The sequence below is a fragment of the Tachypleus tridentatus genome, chromosome 2 (genome assembly GCF_004210375.1).
Source record: "Tachypleus tridentatus isolate NWPU-2018 chromosome 2, ASM421037v1, whole genome shotgun sequence".
NCBI classification, from domain to species: Eukaryota; Metazoa; Arthropoda; class Merostomata; order Xiphosura; family Limulidae; genus Tachypleus; species Tachypleus tridentatus.
In genome coordinates, this window is record NC_134826.1 from 45388170 (window position 1) to 45410641 (window position 22472).

General features: G+C 35.9%; 1 protein-coding gene across 1 annotated transcript; it reads left to right on the plus strand.

Moving 5' to 3' along the window:
* The first annotated feature begins 5560 nt into the window (after positions 1 to 5560).
* Positions 5561 to 21190, plus strand: LOC143242516 (ganglioside GM2 activator-like). Its single transcript, XM_076485944.1, has 4 exons — positions 5561 to 6056; positions 8460 to 8630; positions 15178 to 15369; positions 18688 to 21190. The coding sequence occupies exons 1-4, from the start codon at positions 5895 to 5897 to the stop codon at positions 18844 to 18846; spliced, it is 684 nt and encodes a 227-aa protein (XP_076342059.1). The 5' UTR covers positions 5561 to 5894; the 3' UTR covers positions 18847 to 21190.
* Positions 21191 to 22472: the final 1282 nt, after the last annotated feature.

Here is a 22472-nt window from a genome sequence, read left to right on the forward strand (position 1 = left end):
AAACTCAGAATGTGAAGAAGAAGCAGTGACAGCTACTAATACTGAGGTAGAGGTAGCTACTCCTGCAATTAAAGTAGGGTTAAGTCCCAATAATGTTAAGGTAAAAAAAAGTAACACCATGGAAGTTGATATACATAATAATGAAGAAAAAATAACAGTGATAAAGAATTGGAAGACCAAGACTTTATCACTGTTATATCAAAGAGAAATATGAGGAAAAATAAACCTACAACTAACAATAATACAGTGACAAAAACAAGACCACCACAATACGCAGTTATAATAGAAGGCATTCCGGGTCAATATAACCAACCCCTGCTTGCCACAGAAGTAAAGAGATGCAAACCAAATGTTAACATAGTTAACATTAAGCGTTTGCCGAGAGGCGGAGTACTGGTGCAAGGGCAAGATGTAGTCGATCTTAACCGACTACTTAAAGAATGGCCAACAGATGCCTTTAAACCTGGAAATATCAAAATCCACCTTCCGGGAAGTAAGCCGCAACCAAAAGCAATAGTGGTAAGAGGGTTCATCAGACGATTGACCTGGACCTAATTAAACAGGCACTTGACGAACAAAACATACCACACACCAAGACAGAAAGAATTATTTCAAAAAAACACAAACACCAACTAACCTTATTAGAATTGACATTGATGACAGCTACAACATTCAAAATCTGATAAACAATGGAATATTGCTCTGGTATCAAAATACCAAGTTGAACTATTGAAAACTCCGGCAATTGTTGTAACACAGTGTTACAACTGCCAGAGATATGGACATGTTTCAGCAGCCTGCTTAGCATCACCGAGGTGCTGCGGATGTGGCGGGAACACCATATCAATGAATGTAAAAAAGAAAAGAAACGCCAAAATGTTGTAACTGTGGTCAAACCCACACAGCAAATTACAAAGGCTGCGAAAAATATAAACAAATAAAGCAACGCATTTTTCAGATCAGAACACCAACAGAACAGAATCAACCGAAAACAAACAGCTTACCTAAAACAGACACACCAACAGAACAAAATCAACCGAAAACAAACAGCTTACCCGAAACAAGTACATCAACAGAACACAATAAAACAACATATGCAGAAATGTTAAAGGAAAAGAACCACAAAAAACAACAAGTACAGAAGACTAATACACAGAATAAGAACACATTAACACAAAACCAAAAGAAAACAACATCACCATACAAGAAACGAATGTTAACACAACAGAGAAAGCAAGCCTGTTTTCAACACTTTTCAAAATGTTATAACTGATTTTATAACAGAATATACTAAACCAAACCAGACAACTAACTTTATAGAACTACTGATCACAATTACCATAAAACACGTCACACCTCATATACCCTACATTATAACAACACTAACAGGTTACATGCTCACAGCACAATGTTCACAGTAGTGTATATCAACATCAAGGTGCAATAGCTTCCAAGAAACATGAGATCGAAGACCTAATAGAAGAATTAAACCCCAGATTATAATATTAAGTGAAACTTTAACATATAATAATAATAGATTTAAAATACCATATTACTCAACTATTAGAAAAGACAGAAAAAATAAAAATGATGAAAACAGAGGCATAATGCTGCTTCATCAAGTAGATTTATCGGTAGAAGAAATAGAATTAAACAGTAGCAATGAACATGTTACTGTAGATATCCTCAATTGAATAAAACTAAAATAACCGTAGCAGGAATTTACTGCTCACCCAGTAAACAATTAGATACAACTTTACTAAATAACATCTTTTCCCACAATCAAAACACCATAGTCATGGGAGACTTAAACAGTATAAATGTTTCCTTTGGATGCCGAAGTTCTAATCCAAATGGTAGAAAATTAATACAATTTATTGATGATAATAATATAGCTTTACTGAATGATACCACCCCAACACATACATCCTATTCAACTAACTCTAGTGACATACTAGATCTGTGTATGTGTACATATAATTTAAGCCAGAAATTAGTAAAATTTCAAGTGGGAAAAGATGTAGATAGTGATCATCTCCCAATTTTTTGCGTCTTCGATCTCACCCCCTATAAAAATGTAACATATAGGAAAGAAAAATTTAATTACAGTAAAGCAAATTGGCAATGCTATAAACAAGAATTAGATAATCTGTTACCTAATAAAATTATTAAAGAAGTTAAAACGCATGTCGAAATGGACAACTATTGTCAAACAATCACAGATTGCCTTCAGAAAGCAGCCAAGTTAACAATACCAAAACAACACCATAAAACAACAATCAATACATGGAAACCCACCACAGAAATAATCAACCTAATAAAAAAAGCGCAGACAACTGAGAAGACAGTACATGATTACAAGAAACAGAGATACGAAAACACAAATAAACAACATTAGAAATCACATTAGAACTCAAATAAAACAACAAAACAAAATAAATGGGACAATTACTGTAATAAACTAAATGAGATAACTGACCCGAAAAAATTCTGGTCACATCTTAAAAGATTCACAAATGAAAACACAAACACAAAGAAATATCCTCCACTTGAACACAATAACACCATAGCACATACAAATAAAGAAATAGCCGAAGCCTTCAAGAACCAACTCCAAAATACATTTAAAACACACACAGATCCAGATATGAATACATACTTCTACAATAAAGTCACTGATCACATAGCAAACAATAAACATAAATATGAACCAATATTTCCAGTAAACATAACTGATACAAATATAAGTTCTAACACTGATTATGAAAGCACATTACTAACAAAAGAAATATCCTTACATGAAATACTAGAAGCAATAAAAACACCAAAAACAAAGCGCCAGGAGAAGATGAAATACAAGTTATTCTCTTAAAAACGGCACTCCGAAATTGTTTGACCACCTAAATTCACTATTTAACCTATCGCTATCCTCAGGATATATCCCAGTTTCTTGGAAGCTAGCAAATATATTAATGTTCCATAAGGAAGGAAAACCAGCGAATAAACCAAATAGCTACCGACCAATCAGTCTGACCAGCTGTGTTGGCAAAATTCTCGAAAGAATAATAAGTAATAGACTCTCCACATTCTTGGAGATAACATCAAAATTACCAGAAGAACAGAATGGATTCAGAAAATTTAGACAAACGACAGATCATTTAATAAGATTAACCGAAACTATAATAGATAGTTTCAACAAAAAGAATGTACAGTCGCTTGCTTTCTCGATATAGAGAAAGCATTCGACACCGTTTGGCACGATGGTCTAAGGTTCCGAATGAATGAAATGGAACTACCGCGAGGAATTATTCGCTGGTTATCTAACTTTCTGGAAAACAGAAAATGTAGAGTAAACGTAGAAGGAACTTTTTCTGAATACTTTACTCCACTAGCTGGTGTCCCACAGGAGGGGTGGTTAGCCCTATACTCTTCATCATGTATGTAAACAATATGCCATTGAAGGATCCAAATCATGGATTCTCATCACAGTTCGCAGATGATGTGGCAATCTGGAAAAGTGCTGCAACACCCACGATAGCAGCTACAAACATACAACCACAATTAAATAGAATAAGTGAATACTGTCAAAATATAGAATTAAAATAAACACAGCAAAAACTCAGCTGGTACTTTTTTACGAAATCGACAAAACACAGAAAACAACAGCTAGAAATATATATGAATGGCACTCTACTCCAGGTTGCCCAATCAGCAAAATTTTTAGGTCTGACTTATGATTCAAAATTAACTTGGATCAATCATGTCAACGAAATTAAAAATAAAATTTGGCGAAGAACCAACTATGTTAGGAGTCTAACTGGTAAACACAGTGGAGCATCTACAGATAACATTTTGAAAATATACAAAACATATATAAGACCAGTAATAGAATATGCAGCTCCAGCATGGGTAACTGTAAGTAATAAAACAATCAAAACTAAACTACAAACAATACAAAATACACTTCTCACAACAGCATACAGAGTACCGAGATCAACATCATCTAAATTCATTCACAATTACTCGAACATACCAACCATATCAGATAGACTCCTAAATATAACAATTAGATATTTTAACAAAAATTGGATGAAAAATGAGTTATTATGCGAACTAGAGAGGTACCTCATACATGATGAAGAAAATCCTAAATATCTCTCCCCAATTAACATATATTTTATACATAAAGAAAAGTAAAGTAAAGTATGTATGTATATAAACTTTAAATATAATATTTATAGTTTACATATTTATGTATTTTAAAATAATAATCAGATATAAAAAAAAAAAATGCCACCAGTTACCTTGACTACTGTATAAAAAAAAAAAAAAAAAAAAAAGACTATAAATGGACATTGCCCTGAAAAGGACCTAACACAAACAGTTAGGGAAAATAAGTTCAGGAAGGAGGAAGAGGTCAAAGTGAACCTGACCCTCCAGGGCAAAATACCCAAATACCATTGGAACGATTCTACTTAATAAAAGCAAATAACGTTTGTTTTCGGTTCAAAACCTCCATACACTTTGTCACAGCAAGTTCCAAGTAATAGTAATGATGTTTCTAGATGTAGTTATTTAGTCGGCCTGGCATGGCCGAGCACGTAAAGCGTGCGACTCGTAATCCGAGGGTCACGGGTGCGCGCCCGCGTCGCGCTGAACATGCTTGTCCTTCCAGCCGTGGGGGCGTTATAATCTTACGGTCCTTCCCACTATGCGTTGGTAGAAGAGTAGACCAAGAGTTGGCGGTGGGTGGTGATGATTAGCTGCCTTCCCTTTAGTCTTACACTGCAAAATTAGGGACGGCTAGCACAGATAGCCCTCGAGTAGCTTTGTACGAAATTCCAAAACAAAACTTATTTAGTCTAAAAGTTATATATTGCAAGGTCAGTTCTATTATTTCGTGAGTAGAAAGATTATTTTTAATTATCCGTGGCGCCAGTGCATTAGATCCGCGTGTAATGTATTCATGATGTCATATCTGCACCCTGAGGATGGAGAAAAATAAAGTCCTCCGTGACGAGAAATGGAGGCGAAACGGGAAAATCGTGACCCTTAACGCAAATGTATATGCACACACGATAAAAATGTCGTGAAGTTAGGGTCTGCACATCGCGTAATAAGAACGTTTTTCCAGTATCATGTAAGCAATTATTGACACAACTGTTTTAGTAGGAAGAAAGAACTTTTGAAGGTGTATTTCTTCAAGTCCATTCTACACAAGAGTGTTTAGAAAATTTTGTTAATCTCTCGGATAGTTTTGGGATTGATGCTTTAGTTGCAGTAACTTTTTAACATCAATAAACTGTTCATTTTGAGTATTTATTTTTGTTCCAATAACGTCATAGCTTACTTTTATTTATTTCGTTTGACTGACGTTGGTGGTACACGACTGTTATTCTATTAACAATTTACATGTTTCTGAAACTTGTTATTACACATACGCATTCAAAGGAAAGTGTTGTTGTTGTTTTAACACAAACCGAGGAAATAAGATAATGGTCTTTTTCCTTTCCTGGACTGCGTTAGTCAAATATAACTACAATTTTTCTTTTTTCTAGTTAAACAAGCTTGTGTGTCTTGTGTACTATTTCGCAAATACAGTTATGTGGTTCTAGAGACGAACTGAAACCGTTTGAATCGGCGAGATGCTTTCTGCTGCAGTGTACCTGCCCAGATACAAGATAACATTTCGAGTTACGGGCTGGTGGGTTAGTGGGCCACATATATAAGCCAACAACGTATTACAACCAGCTTGTATAACTACGTCACTCCTGTAGTTCTACTGCTTGCAACCTGGTGCTCAAGTCCATTAGTTCTGACGATCGCAAATTGGGTCTGTGATAACCACTGAGAATTAAACTTTTAGTTATCTTCACTGAAGAAGAATCGTCTTAATGTCAGGGCATTTTATTCAAGTAATTTTGATAGCGATAGTAGTGGGTTTGGGTGAAGTGAAGCCAGCCCACGCAGAGACTACTGATTCTTGGACGGGTTACGTGCAAGATAAAGCTTTACGTCTTGCGTACCATCTGAGTAGCCATTCTGTTGAGAAACGGGTACGTATTATTTTTGTTACAGGCTGTTACTGTTTCATTTTCACGTTTGTCGTTTTTAACATTTAGTTAAAATTTAAGCAAAAATCTATGAATTTCAACCCAGCTGAGCTCATATAACGAAGTTTACAAACAGTTAAATTGTTCATAACGTTTATTTGCTGTATATTTATCGTAATACTTTTGGTTCGTTTCGAATGCCATGAAACTACTCATTTCCGAATTAATTTTTAGTTACTTCGAACTGATAATAAGGATAATGATTTAGGCCTAGCCTAAAATATCATAAGCCGATCTGATCTCATGAGTTGTTATTAAATTTAAGGTCGAAAATACTGCTAAAATATAATTAATGAAGACTGAACTAATGTAGTCTAATTTTGTTGTTGTAAAACGCAAACTTACACTGTAGGCTACGTATGTTTTTCTCACCACGATATTTAAACCCGATTTTTAGCGTATATAGCGCATCGAATTTTCCGCTGAGCCATCGAAGAGCGCATACTGACGAGGCTTTGTAATCAGTTGTTTGTCACTTAGTTGATAGTTTGTTTGTTGTCAAGCTCAAAGCTTCACAATGGGCTATATGTGCTGTGCCCATCATGGAAATCGAAACCTCTTCACAATATTATTTGCGTTCTTTTTCTAAAAACACTTTAAACCATACCTTATAAACTAAGTCATATCAAGATGTATGTTTTGGTGATGAGTTTACACTTAGTTTAATTTATTTGAATTTTGATTTGTTTTTATGATCACTAGGGTTTAGAAGTTATTTGAAATGGCTTGTTTACTCACACACTAATTTATTTTCTTTAAATAGTTCTTACAGACACATGAAATACTTTTAGGCAGGATAAGAGTAAATTAATCTGTGAAATCTTTTATCCCTTTTTGATTTGTTTGTTTTTAATTTCGCGCAAAGCTACACGAGGGCTATATGCGCTAGCCCTCCCTTTTTTTAGTAGTGCAAGACTAGGCAGCTAGTCATCATCACCCACCGCTAACTCTTGAACTACTCTTTTACCAACGAATAGTGGGATTGCCCGTCACATTATAACGCCAGCACGACTGAAAGAGCGAGCATGTTTGGTATGACGGGGATTCGAACCTGCGACCCTCGGATTACGAGTCGAGTTCCTTAACCACCTTGCCATGCCGGACCTTCTTCCATTTTTATAAGACATATTTTTGTGCGCCAGTAAAACAAGCTTGGGGCGTGAGTATACCTGTTTCAGTGCTATTGCTTATCGGATTCTCCAGCAGCCTGCCCTCAAACCGAAATTCGTTTAGGCAAAAATAAGAGTAGATTAATCAATTAGATTTTGGGCGTGGTCAAATACATGAATCGAAAAGGTTTGACCTCCTGACTCTAAAACAGTAATTGGATCTCAAATTTGTCAGGAAATGACTGGAATATGAGCAAAATGTTTGTATTTGGATAAAACGAACAAACTCGAAACCACACTATGAGCCACTACACCGCGGCTAAAAACTGGAAAAATGTGGTCAGTCGCCACTTCCTGGTCGCAAGCACAAAGGAAACAACTAAATCTAGTTGTCCTAACTTTAAAATTGTTGTAAACAAACCAGTTTTTTTGTAGAATAAAATATTGTAAAACCTGTCATCTGTGTGTTTGAAATGGAAGAAATTTATTTACTTTTATTAAAGTTAAGGGTTAAAATAATTACCAACATCATGCACATGGATTCGGAAAAATAGAATCTTATCTTAATGAAAATGATTAGATGGTTAAGGCGCTCATCTTATAATCTGATGGTCGCGGGTTCGAATCCCCGTCGCCCCAAATATGCTCGCTCTTTCAGTCGTGCTGGCGTTATACTGTGACGGTCAATCGCATAATTCGTTGGTAAAAGAGTAGCTCCATAGTTGGCGGTGGGTGGTGACGGCTAGTTGTTCTCCCTCTAGTCTTACACTGTTAAATTAGGGACGGCTAGCGCAGATAGTCCTCTTGTAGCTTTGCGAGCGAAATTCAAAACAAACCAAAGTAAATCAGAAATATTGTTCGACAAGTATTTGAATATTTTCAGTGTTATATTAGTTTGTTTTATTGCCATTCAAATACTTCGTAAATAAAACATTATTATAAAACGTATTTTTATATCGTACAGAAAACCTAAATAAATTTGCAGAGTGAATGATGAAATTAAAATATAAACTAATTTTGTTTTGAAATTTATATGCAAAAAAAAACTCGTTGGGCTGAAAACACTTTACATAGAACCTGAGCGAACAACGTTTCGACCTTCTTCGGTGAATGTAAAGATGACCGAAGCCCAAACGAAACGTTTTGCATATAATTTTGTTTTGTTTTGTGAGAAAAAGTAAATGTAGATGGAGCTCACGTCAACAAGGTTGTTTTTTTTTTTAATGCTGAATTTCAGGACACAGACAGACAAGGTAAAGCTAAACTGACCTTTGAACATTGTGGAAAGAATGATGATCCAGTTTATGTGAATGACTTTGTAATTGAACCCAACCCAGTGGTAGTACCAGGACCCATTGGGGTAGGGATGACACTGGACGTCAGAGAAAATCAGACATCGCCACTTCCAGTGCGTGAGAAGTTGTTATTTTACGTCGTAATTAGATTTTTTCTTTGTTGTTGTTGTCATCTGTTTATTTTCTTAGGGAACCGAAGTAAAATCTAATAAAAAAAAGGACCTGATTTTCCCAACTTATAAGTAGCTTTGTGAATATGATTTATAAAAGTTTTAATTTAAGTCGTTTGATTAAATGATTTGTGTCTGTTTTATTAAGAACGTTTATTATTAACTGATTCAATGGACATCAAATATAAATTTCACTTAAAAACGTTTTCAGGTAAATATTTATGATCTTCAATTAAACATGGCGCAGATAGCCTGGTTGCTTTGTACCATAAAACGCCAAACAACCAATCAGTTAAACAGAATGTACCTCAGAACAGCTGATATGGTTATTAACACTTTTATTGATAAGCAGAGAACAACATTTCGATCTTCCTGGGTCATCTTCGGGTTTGTCTTTGTTAACCTGAGGATGACCTAGGAAGGTCAAAACGTCATCAATAGTTTGACAGTATATTCTTCTTGCAACCTTCTACAAACCTCTGTGAAAATAATTGCCAAAATATTACAGTTCTCACTTTGCAACTAAATTAAGAGCAGCAATTGTTTTTTTGTTTTCAGTTTAGTTACTACTGTTACTACAGTTTCGTAAGATTTTAGTAATGGGTGCTAGTAATTTTCTTATCCTCCAACAGGGAGCGCTAAGAAGTAAAACAAATGAATTGTTTGTTTATTTGTTTTTGAATTTCGTCTTTCCTAATTTAGCAGTATAACACCAGAGGGAAGGCAGCTAGGCATCACCACCCACCGCTAACTCTTAGGCTACTTTTTAACCAATGATTAGTAGGATTGACCGTCACACTATAACGTCCTCACGCTGAAAGAGAGCATGTTTAGTGTGACGGAGATCAAACCCGCGACTCTCGGATTACGAGTCGATCGTCTTAACCGTGTGGTTATACTGGGCCAAACAAAATTAATTCGGTCGATATAATTTTCTTTTGTCCTTCGTACAAAATCATATTTAATTCAAAAGTATTACTACTTAACAAAAAATAACAAATAACTCTTCGCTGTGCTAGATCTATTGAGAAATTTCAGGTTTTTAGTAATTTCGCTTGAATTTTCACCGTATTCTAAGGTTGCAGTCGTTGAAGGCCAACTGGTTTGGCCTGTTAAAATAGTTTCTTGTTCTGACGTCCACTGCCTGTCTGGATTCGTACGAAAAGATTTCTAGGAATAGCTAAAACTTGTCTGGTTATATATTCAGCCTATTTTATTTGTTTCTTAATACCTTAAATGTTCTTGTAGCTTCGATAAAATGGAGAAGTTATGTTTGTATATGAGCTACAGATTTCGCTTTAATATATTTTCTTAATAATAACAACACAGTGCTCTTCAAAATGTCATTGACCTTGGGAATAACAGTACAGGTAACACTATGTAACACAAACTTGTTCCTGGATAGTATGTGTTATTTCTTAATTCCTTATATGGTGAAAGAGCAGAAAACTTTGTTTTTGTGACTTGGATAATGAAATTTAGAAATTAACCTATTTTCTATGTAAAAACTGGCAAATTTGCACATTTTCATTTACATAAAGTCTGAATAAAACAACATATGAATCAAGATATGCATATATTTACACTAAAGTTATACAAAAATGAACAAAAATGTTTAGAAGTGAGTAGTTTTTCGAGATTTGCGACTGTAATGTAAATCACTTTCACGTATCAGCCTCCAATGTCGTCTCCCATCGTGTTTTCATTATACGCTCCTTGGTAGCGACGTTCAAAGTCCAGTATATCTTGGTGGAAGCACTCGCCTCGCTCCTCTGAGTATGTTCCCATGTTCTCCTTGAATTTATCAAGATGAGCGTCAAGGATATGAACTTTCAGGGACATCCTGCAGTTCATTTTGCCGTAGTTCTTCACCAGAGCCTCAACCAGTTCCACATAATTTTTGGCCTTGTGATTGCTCAAGAAACCCCGAACCACTGCGATAAAGCTGCCCCAAACTTTTTCTCTCTTCCAACTGAACTTCTTGGCAAATTCTGTGCACTCTAGGATCTTCTTTATTCGTGGTCCAACGAAAACACCAGCTTTGACCTTTCCCTCAGACAGCTTAGGGAAGAAGTCTCGAATGTACTTGAAGACTGCAGACTCCTTATCAAGAGCTGTGACAAATTGTTTCATAAGACCCAATTTTATGTGTAATGGTAAGAACAACACCTTCTGGAGGTCTACTAGAGGCTCACACTTGACATTGTGCCTCCCCACAAAGAACTCGATCATTTGGGACCAGTGCTTCCTGTTGTAGTGCACTTCGGTGTCCCTGCTGTCTCAAAGGCAAAGATAACAGGGAAACCTGGTAAAGCCTTCTTGGAGACCCATTAGGAATGCTATCATTTTGAAGTCTCCGATAGTCTCTTAGCCATACTCATCATACTTCAAGACTTCTAGCAAAGTCTTCATGCTGTTGTATTCCTCTTTGAGGTGCACCGAATGAGTCAGGGGAAAAGATGGATACTTATTACCGTTATGGAGCAGCACAGCTTTGAAGCTTCTGGATGAGCTATCAGTGAAGAGGTACCACTAGTTCGGGTTACAGGCAATTCCATTTACCTTGCACAGACCGAATACATTGTGACAAAAACAGAGCCCATCTTGACGAGTGAAGAAGCTTGAAAATGTCGCTGACGCTTCCTCTGACTTACGACTTGTACACTTTCATCTAACAAATCCCACTCCTTGAGCCTAGATGTCAAAAGCTCGACATTCGACTTTCTTGGACCAAGATCTCTAATCAAATAATTGAGGTATCTTTGGTTGGGGTAGTATGTGTTTCTTTCACCAGCTGCATCACTGAAATTGTAATCTGGATCTTCAACGTCTACCTCTTTTTCTGATTTGCTGCTCTCTTCTGAGGATGGCTGCTTTCTCTCTGGCGGAGTGGGTACAGGGAGCTCAGGGCAGTGTGACATTGGGGTGATGGATGATGGAATGTCCGGATACATGATAGCAGATGCACTCTTGCCAGCCCGACGTTTGGAAGGGTTCACCATGCAGAAGTAGCAATTGCTTGAGTGATCATAAGGTTCACGCTAAATTCTTGGAATAAGAAACTTCATGGCTCTCTTTTCCCCTCTGTACCATTCTGAAGAAGAGCAAAATAAAATTGTTATTATGAAGAATACATTTATTTCATCCACAACTAATGTGTAAGAGGTTCATGCAAAATGTTTTATGTGTGTTATTTTTCTATACAATTGGGAATTAAAAAAACTTGAAATATATTTAAATTTTCAAAAGTCTAAAATTTGTATAATGTAAAATCTTACTATTTAAGCAAGCAAAAATTCTCCGTCTTATCTTCTAGACTTTTTTGCAGTGCTCACAGGTAAAATGAGGTGCAAAGGGTTTGTCTTCATTCCCGTCAGGCATGTTGAAATATGCCTTGCAGGCTTCACACATTTTAGCAGATGCTGCCACAGAGTACTTTTTCGCTCTTATCTTGATAAATTGGCCACATACACAGCAGAATACGTCTGGAGAATGCTTGCAGCTTCTTCATGCCATCTCTGATAAAATCAGATTGATCTATGTGTTCACATAGACAGCTAGAACTAAATTGAGGTGGTGAGTGGTGAGCCCCTGTATATATATTACTATGGAAAGTTCTAGAAAATTCTGAAAGGTTCTTGAAAATTCTCGTAAGTTCTACAGCATTCTAGAAAATTCTTGTAAGTTCTACAACACTCAGCACTGAATCTACCTGGAATGTTATGAAAAATGGGTAAATTTGAAAATTTCATTACCCAGGTCACAAAAGTAAAGTTTGAAAAGAAAAATAGGTCATTTCCATAAGGCATAAGCAATTGGGAAATAACACTTTCTGCCCAGGAACAAGAAAAGGTAAAACTTTTGTCGCACAGTGTAATTATCCCTTATGTATGTGATAAATTTAATGTACGTCACACTTGAAAATATCTAATGATCCGTGTACTGTGATCTTTTAATAATTTCTTCTCATATGCAAATCGTTTATCTGTTGAATTTCGTGCAAAGCTACATGAGGGCTATCTGCAATAGCCGTCACTAAATTTTGAAGTGATAGACTATAAAGAAAGCAGCTAGTCACCACCGTTACTTTCACTGACGAATAATGAAACTGACCTCTTGATCCGGCATGGCAAGGTGGTTAAAGTACTCTATTCGTAATCCAAGGGTCGGGGGTTTGAATCCCCATCACACCAAATATGCTCGCCCATTCAGCCGTGGGGGCGTTATTATGCTCGGTCAATCCCATTATTCGTTGTAAAAAGAGTAGCCCAAGTGTTGATGGTGGGTGGTGATGACTAGCTGCCTTCTCTCTAGTCTTACACTGCTAAATTAGGGATGATTAGCGCAAATAACCCTCGTGTAGCGTTGCGCGAAATTCAAAATAAACCAATCTAAACAAGATTGACTGTACCATAATAACGCTCTCGCGAATCGAGCACCCTAAATATTGGGTCAAGTGATATGAAAATAAGTGGCCTTAAAAGCAAGTTTTTTATGTTAGCATAAGCTGTCTTGTAAGTAACACAAAACCACTTAAGATACCCATTCTTGAGAATAACTGCACAGTTATTTGCACTTTCCTTTTAAAAATCATCCAAATAAACCTTTGTACCCTGAGCGAATGTGTACTGACTACAAGATTAACAAAGTACTGGACCCACAAGCAATTCGGTGCATAAACAATTTATGAGGAGAAACTGTTTATAAAGCTGACGAGATCTAAACTCAAATTATATCAGTCTTAGGTTAAGGCCTTATTACTCTTAAAAAATAAACCCATTTAGCAGCTAACGAGTAAAATTGTCTCAAGGTTCAGCCACGTTGCAAGTTTCTTTGTTGTTGTTTTTTTAATGTAATTAGACTTACAGCATTCCATTCTTCTGGTAAGATCTCTTTTTTTGAAGAAGTATATTCGTTTGGTGATTACCCTGTAGTAACGTTTGTTTTTTGTGTATTTTTTTTAATTTCGAGCAAAGCTACACGAAGGCTATCTGTACTAGCCGTCTCTAATTTAGCAGTGTGAGACTAGGGGGGAAGGCAGATAGTCATCACCACCCACTGCCAACTCTTGGGCTACTCTTTTACAAACGAATAGTGGGACTGACCGTCACATTATAACGCCCCCACGGCTGAAAGGGCGATCATGTTTGGTGCGACGGGGACTCGAACCCGCGACCCTCAGATTACGAGTCGGGTGCCTAAATCACCTGGCCATGTCGGGCCCCGCAGTTAGGACCCAGTTACGACCATAACTAGTATAACTCTCGGAGGTGTTGATCTACAGGTGGCGCTCGAGAGAGATACTGATATGCATCAATTAATAAAAGAGTTTAAATGTTGTATTTCCCATAGGTTTAATTAAAATATTATTTTGTTTTTTAAGATAATCATAAGCTGAGAAGCAGAGAAAATTCACACTTTTTTTTCAGTTGTTTTTTGCATTCCGTTACTCTACTTTAGGTTTGGTTTGGTTTGTTTGGGAATTTCGCACAAAGGTACTCGAGTGCTATCTGTGCTAGCCGTCCCTAATTTAGCAGTGTAAGACTAGAGGGAAGGCAGCTAGTCATCACCACCCACCGCCAACTCTTGGGCTACTCTTTTACCAACGAATAGTGGGATTGACCGTCACATTATACACCCCCACGGCTGGGAGGGCGAGCATGTTTAGCGCGATGCGGGCGCGAACCCGCGACCCTCGGATTACGAGTCGCACGCCTTACGCGCTAGGCCATGCCGGGCCTACTCTACTTTAAAGTGCCAAACCTTGTGGCAACAATCTGTTGCCATTTTACTTTAAAAGACTACCGTTTTATTTGTGGAATGTTTTAATTTTAAACTTCAAAATGAAACACCATATATTAGAAGTTACAAGTCAATCTAAAAGTTGTGAATATGAGCAAAAGAAATAGCCCTTAGAATAATGTTTCTACATTTATTTCTTTTTCAAAAAGCGAATAATTATCAGTATTTTTACAAGACACGAAATTTAGGTTGTATCTACGTCTATTTGATGTTAAAAAATCAAAATGTATCTTTCTATGTACGCTGAGAAGCAATGTACAGAATAGAACTGTCTAGTATGGTTGAGGGAAGAAAACATTAGTGGTAAGAGATACAAGGTAAATAAACGTTGAGCTTGGATATATTAAAACCGTTTTGGAACCTCACCACGTCGTTACAGTCTATGTCTTCACAGCCTCCTGATTTGAATATTCTAAATTATTTTAACATAACGTACCTAACCCTCAATATACAATGCACGTATTTAACTGATAAAAGATAAAAAAGGAGTAATTTAGTTCAGGATATTATAACACAACATCCTTTCATAATTTTTTGAAATGCCTATTAATTTTTTCGTAATTTTGATGTGGACCACGAGGATGTTGAGATCATCATAGAAATGGTACACAATGACAACTGTTGATTAAAAAGTATACACGGGAAAGTTTTGGTATTAACAACTTCATGATGAAATATATATTTTTAGGTAAAACTCACCATGAGTAAGAAATTGTCGTTGCTTTTCGGATTGGCTGTTTGGCTGCCTATTCCTTGTCTACCTAACGATGTGGGTTCATGTACTTACGAGGATCTGTGTAAAACTCGCCTGTTCATCGAAGGGGAATGCTTAGACTCTGTTACAAACGACACGTTTTCCTGTAGTTGTCCATTTGAAAAGGTTTCTATTAATTTTGTTATTTTAAGGCATATATTCTGTATGTTGATAATTCACTGGTCAACAAAATTTTTGTTGCATTTATATCAAACAATTGGTATTACATAATTTCTTGCCCTGATTTCAGATCTGACGTTAGTTTTTTCCTCAGGGCTCTACCTTTTTTTGCAATCAAGGTATTTGAAAATCTCAAAATTTCGTCATCATCACATTGACGTCGTAGTCTATCATGAAAAATATGTGATAAAATATGTTATAAAACTCTTTAATATAGCTGGGCAATAAAAAAGAAAATGCAAGATAGTATAAATGTATTCAAGTTATTTATATTAATTCAATTTATTTATATAAAACTGATTAGTAGATAAGACATTTGCTACTATGAGGAGGGAAAGCTCAATTGCAGTCTACTCAGGCATGAATTTCCGCTTGTAGCTCTTGCGTTTGTGGACTGTCTCAGGGCATTCTCGTTTAATGCTCCAGCAGTAATCTGCCACCATATGTTTGTCCCATCTCCCTTGGTAACGCTCTTCCATGGTCTTGAGGTCCTGATGGAACCGCTCGCCTTGCTCGTCACTTATAGCTCCTGGGTTCTCAGGGAATCTATCAAGATGACTGTACAGGTAATGGAGTTTGACACTCATGTTACATCCAAGGTCGCGAAAAGCTGACAACATATTCGTTACAAGGGTTTCATAGTTGTCAGCTTTTTTATTACCGAGAAAGTTTGCCATCACCGCCACAAATGAAAGCCATGCAGTCCTTTCCTTGTCGTTCATCTTTCTGGCAAATTCTTGATCACGCACAAGTGCACGAATCTGTGGTCCATCAAAACACCTGTCTTGATCTTCTCGAAGGACAAACCAGGGAGCACAGAAAATATGTGTTGGAAGCATTCACCGTCAGTATTCAACGCCTTCATAAACTTTATATGCAAAAACGGCTCGTTTGGGTTGAGAAAATATTTTACACAAACTGTTTCATCAAGCCCAGCATGATATGGAGAGGAGGAAATATGATCTTTTCCTCAAATGACAGACAATTGGATCGTTGACAATATTTGGCATACCTGCCTTCAGAGTCTCACGTATGGGCCACTCCTTCTGGTTCCAGTGCTTTTCTCGAGCTCGGCTGTCCCACATGCAAAGATAGCAGGGTACTTTGTAAATCCTCTTTGTTGACCAAGGAGGAAAGTAACCATTTTGAGGTCCACACAAATTGTCCAGTTGTGCTCGTGGTATTTTAGTAGGTCAGTCACAGTCTTAATGACATTATATTCCTCTCGTAAATACACAGAGTGTCCAATTGGAACAGCTGCATAGACATTGTCATTATGAAGTAGAACGCACTTCAAACTTTGCTTAGAACAATCTAGAAATAATCGCCAGTCATTTGGATGGTATACTGGCATCCCTAATTCCTGAGAAGACCTGAGATATTATGACAATAAACAAACATATTCTCCTCTGTAAAATATGGCACAAAAGCCTGCTCCCGATTTCGGAAGTATGACACTTTAGTTGTATGGCTCAGCTGATTCTTTTCTTGCATCCTGGAAGCTAACACTTCAGCTGCATTTTGGAGAGACCCAAATCACGCACAAGGTCATTCAACTCTGGCTGGCTAAACTGTTGAGGAGTTAATGACTGTGGGGTCTCATAAGAAGGATCGCCAGATTCTGAAAGTATTTCTTGAGTTTCATCAGCAGTCTCTTGCTCTTGGTCACTACCCACATCTTCAGATGGAAGAAATCCTTTAAAAACTGGGATTGGGAGCTCATCAGAGTGCAGAGTAGGTCGGATTGCTGAGGGGATACTAGGATATGAGATTTTGTGTCTGTTTTTCTTGCCAATGCCCTTTGTATTGACCAGACAAAATAGCAGTCAGTTGTGTGGTCCATCGGTTCTCGCCAGGTCATGGGAATTCCGAAAGGTAAACCCTTACGTTTCCCTTTTGTCCAGTCACGCAGCATTTCCTCGCAGTTATGACACACAATATGGGGCCCATTTCTTGTCTTGGTCACCAAGAGCAAGTCCAAAGTACGCTTTATAAGCACGCCTCAGAAATGATGTTATATTACGCCTTTGATGAATAAGCGTGAAGCATCCACAAATATAACAGAAAGCGTCCGGCTTGTTCTCACATTGACGTCTCCTTGTAGCCATGATCAGATCTGAAACAAAATCTAAACAATTTTAATATCTCTGTTGATAACATAAACGTGTAAGTAATTAACACGTTTCCTGCGATGGGACCCACCGGTGTCCCACTATTGTCTTACCTTTAACTAAGTTGCAGGCAAGAGACAAGTGTAACGACAACCTCACGTTATCATAGCTCATGCAGCACTGAAGCTGACAGATGTACAAGAGCATCGCAGCAGTTGCCGGTTTGCCAATATAGGCATCGCAGGAAACGTGTTAATTTGACCACAAACGGCTAGAATGAAAAACTTAAAATTGCATTAAAACTAGAGCATGTAGAGCTGAACCGTTTTCATATTTGAATTTAGCAGGTCACAAAGGGTAAGAATAAGTAAAAAAATCTTATGCAACTGAGATTTCGAAAAAATTTGTTGACCTGTGTAATCTGAACGAATACGCGTGAGAAAACATGTATTTTTTATGGAATATATACATATTCCCTTGTCATTGGGAGGTGATGTTTATATCCATCAATGGTTAACAGTAATATCTGTCAATGGATAATAGTAATATCCTTCAATGGCTAAAAGTAATATCTACTAATGTTAAAAATTGATATCCGTCAATGGTTAACAGTAACACCTATCAATGGATAATAGTAATATTCATCAATGGCTGAAAGTAATATCTATTAACAGTCAAAATTAATGTCCATCAGTGGTTAACAGTAGTATTCATCATTGGTTAACAGATGTGTTTACCAATAGTTAACTGTATATAACAACTTATAACGGCTAATGCTATTTTGTTAAACTTCCACATGGTGACATTTAGCATCCTGGCAATTAAATATTGGTTCGATTTACTTGAAGTCTTTTTAAACTGCCAAATTATATTTTTCCCTTTATTCACAAGGTATTCAGTTGAAGACCTGATGTTAACTGTTATTTTATGTTTCAATATTATGTATATATATATATGCTTTTATGAGTTTTGAAATCAATTTATATTTGGATTAATCTTGCCTATATTAAGAGTGAAGAAAGAAAAGCTAAATAACAACTGATTGGTTATCGATTCAAGGTTCCTACTTGAATGACATGAAAATGAGAGATACGTATATAAAACTTAGCTCAAGTTAAAATCTACATATTGTTTTTTTGTTGTTTTTTTCCAGGGGGAATATCATTTGCTTCCTGTGGTCTTCAACATTTCGCGCCTCCCAGCATCGATGCCAAAATATCTGTTGGAAGGTGAATTTTACATCAAAGCCGAGTTGATAAAAGATGGCAACCACCTTGCCTGTTATTCAACGACTATTAATCTGGAACTTTGATAGCGTTTACTGGAAACCCTACTCCCACCACCACAAACAACAACATAAAGTAACTATAATACCATATCTAGAAAACATAAGGTGATGTAATCAACATCGACGTTTATTTGAGCAACTGCTAAATAATTTAAAAACGTAATACTATTGTAATAGCCCTTTTTTTACTGCGAAATAATGTAAAAATGTAATACTATTGTAATAACTTTTTTTTTTACAACAAAACAACAGCTGTGTTTTCAAAAAGATGCCACAGGGTCCCAGTTTGAAAAGCACGGTTGTTTCAAACAGTCAATCATGCTTTGAAGTTAGATGTATCGGGAACAGTTTTATTTTCGTTAACCTATTGTTTGTGGAGTGTAACAGGTAACTTTTCCCTCGTTTTCTACTTGTTCAAAATTAACGAGTTTCTGAATCATACCGTTAAATTTAAAAATACAATGAATTACAAGAATTCAGTTTACACAAAAAAATCATTGAAAGTAAACTTCATAAACACCGAAACTATTTTACTGCAGATTTTATAAACACCGAAACTATTTTACTGCAGATTTTATAAACACCGAAACTATTTTAGTGTAAACTTTATAAACACTGAAACTATTTTAGTGTAAACTTTATAAACACTGAAACTACTTTAGTGTAAACTTTATAAACATTGAAACTATTTTATTGTAAACTTTATAAACACTGAAACTATTTTACAATAAAATTTATTAGGATTTTTGTGAAGCGATCTCTTAATGGGGTTTGTTTTTTTTTATTGGAAAGACTTCCTGAAAAATTCAATCTTGATGATTTATTGGAAAAATACAAATGATTGAGTTGTTGCTAACGTTTTTCCATTAACCCTTTCAACTTCACAGCAATATATGGTAAATATATATAAATATATGGTAAATGGTCGCCTCTTTTAGGCTTTTGTTTTGTTTGTAGTCAAGGGCAAAGGTACGCAATAGGATATCAGTACTGTACCAGTCATGGATATCGAAACCCGGTTTTTAGCGTTATAAGTGTTTAGATTTACCAATTAGTCACTGGAGGGAGGGTAATAACTAAAAATGGAAGGCATTTCAAAATAACTACGACAGTAATTGGCTTATCTCAGTTTTGCATTGCAGTCTATCTACATTAATAGTTTATTTGGAAGTGAGTTTGACAGCCTATGAACTTGCCTATAAGAAAATTAAGCTTATACAGTAACAATATCTGAAAACTAAAGTATTATATTATTAATCCTATTGCAACAATATCTGATTATAATAAAATTAGCTCAATAATTTCATAATAATAGTTTAAATAACCTAAACTTATTTTTTCTTACCTTTTGTATAAGGCTTCCGATAATTCAAGAGTTATGTTCGTTTTATAATCAATAGATTTTTATTTTTCCAAAATAATATAATAACTTACCATTGGACAACCGTACCATAAAATTGACTCAAGCTTAAGGCTCTTCCTTTTCAAGTTTTTTTCAGGAGTTTCACTCTCAAAACATTTCTCTGTATTATAAATGCATTGTAATATAATAGTGCTTCAAAGATTAGAATCATTTTCTGGCGTATCGGTTTCTAACATAAAAATTCATCGGAATACTGCAGACACTGTCTACCATAACTGTTCTTTAAAGACCGTAAATAATTCGTATTGCTATAAAGACAGTGTAAACAACTTTAATTACAACCATTCTTAATAACTTCCAATACAATGGTCATCTGGAAAAAACGTCAGATCCTTCTAACTCAGTCTCCTGAGGACTATTCTTAAATAAGCCCTCAAAAGAGCGTTGGCGCTTCTAAACTCATCAGTCAACCGAAGACTATGTACAGTTCTTAATACAGGAATAAAAGATTTAGCACAACAGTATTCTGACATAGGATTCTTACAACTCAAACAATTCTTAAGACATTCTTTGATGGATTGTTTGGGCAGAGTATATAATTCTTAAGACAGCAAAAACCTTTTAGAACAACAATATTTTTTCTCGTATAATATTTTCTGAATACTGTAACCAACTCTTAATACACTAGTACACCTTTTAAGGTAGCAATATCTACTCAACATATATATATATATACAAGGGAATCCTAGAGTCAATAAGTGATTTTAATTGGCATAGTGATCGTATAATGGTTTAAACCTTTTTTTTTTAATTCGTGTGTTATTATGCACTTTCTACCATGTAAAGTCTTGGAAACGATAAGTGAATTAGCGTGTACTTTTAAAATATTAATGGTGGTTGGGCGCATTCAATAATTTTAAAGTGTTCTTACAATATATTTAACAAAGGAAATAGAAATGGAACAAGTTTGTATAAACACGAATAAATTTGTTTTAACAATCTTAACATTTTTATATTGTTGTGTCGTTTCTGTGTTATATAGAAGGTCTAGCATGGCTAGGTGGTTGAAGCACTCGAGTCGTAATATGAGGGTTGCGGGTTCGTATCTCCGTCGCACGAAAAATGGTCGCCCTTTCAGTTGTGGGGGTGTTATAAAGTTACAAACTATTCGTTTGTAAAAGAGTAACCTAGGAGGTGATAGTGATAACGAGCTACCTTTACTCTACATTGTTAATGTAGGGACGGCTAACGCATGAAAAATGACCCATTTCATATCCTTTTTTTTAATTAAATCAAAACGTATAGAGTAAATATTTATTTCTAATAACGTTCAATAAATTTATGTGCATTTTTTTTCAAATGCTATGTCGCTTATATTTATTTATTTCATACATACAGACAAATTGCAACTTACTTGAGCGAATATTACTTTATATTCTTATTTAAGCCGAAAGATGGGGTTAGCAGTACAAGCATGATTTAGACTAGCATTAATTATTTATTTGAATGATTCCTCATTGAGACAATAAAGCGTTATTAATTTCGTTTGACTTTACTGCGAATCAAAATTATAAGGTTGTTTGATTGAAAATTCTGTTAATGCATAAATTAGACTCTTTGTTGATTGTTTGTTTGTTGTTAAGAGTAAAGTTATCAACGAGATATCCGTATTTTATCCACCATATGTATTGAAACCCGATTTTTAGCGCTGCAAATTTTCAGACCTTGCCTCTGAGCTACAAGGAGACATCTTTTGAAATAACAATAATAACGATTATTACTTAATAATTTTTTTATTTAGGAAACAACAGTTAGTATTTTATGACATTGACTAAAGCATTTGTACCCAAAATGGATCACGCGCGTACGCTAAAGTCGTAAGTGACCTAGTGGTTAGCTACAGCACTGTGGTTCCGAGGGTTTCTAGATCTAATCCCGTTACTTCAAATAAAACATGATTTTGAATTTGGTCAGGAGTGTGTAACGGTGAAAGTTCAATAATTGATTAGAGTAGCGCAGGAGTTGACAGTGGGTGCTGATGACAAGTTGACAGTGGGTGCTGATGACAAGTTGACAGTGGGTGCTGATGACGAGCTGACAGTGGGTGCTGATGACAAGTTGACAGTGGGTGCTGATGACAGTCCAAAAATTAGGTCAAAGTGTCTTCTGGTTGTACAAAACCAAGGTTATTCAAGAAAATTAGTTCTGTTTGTACCACCATGATTATTCATGAAGCTGTACTATGGTTGTACCACTAGGGTTATACACTACACTTAACATGGTTGTA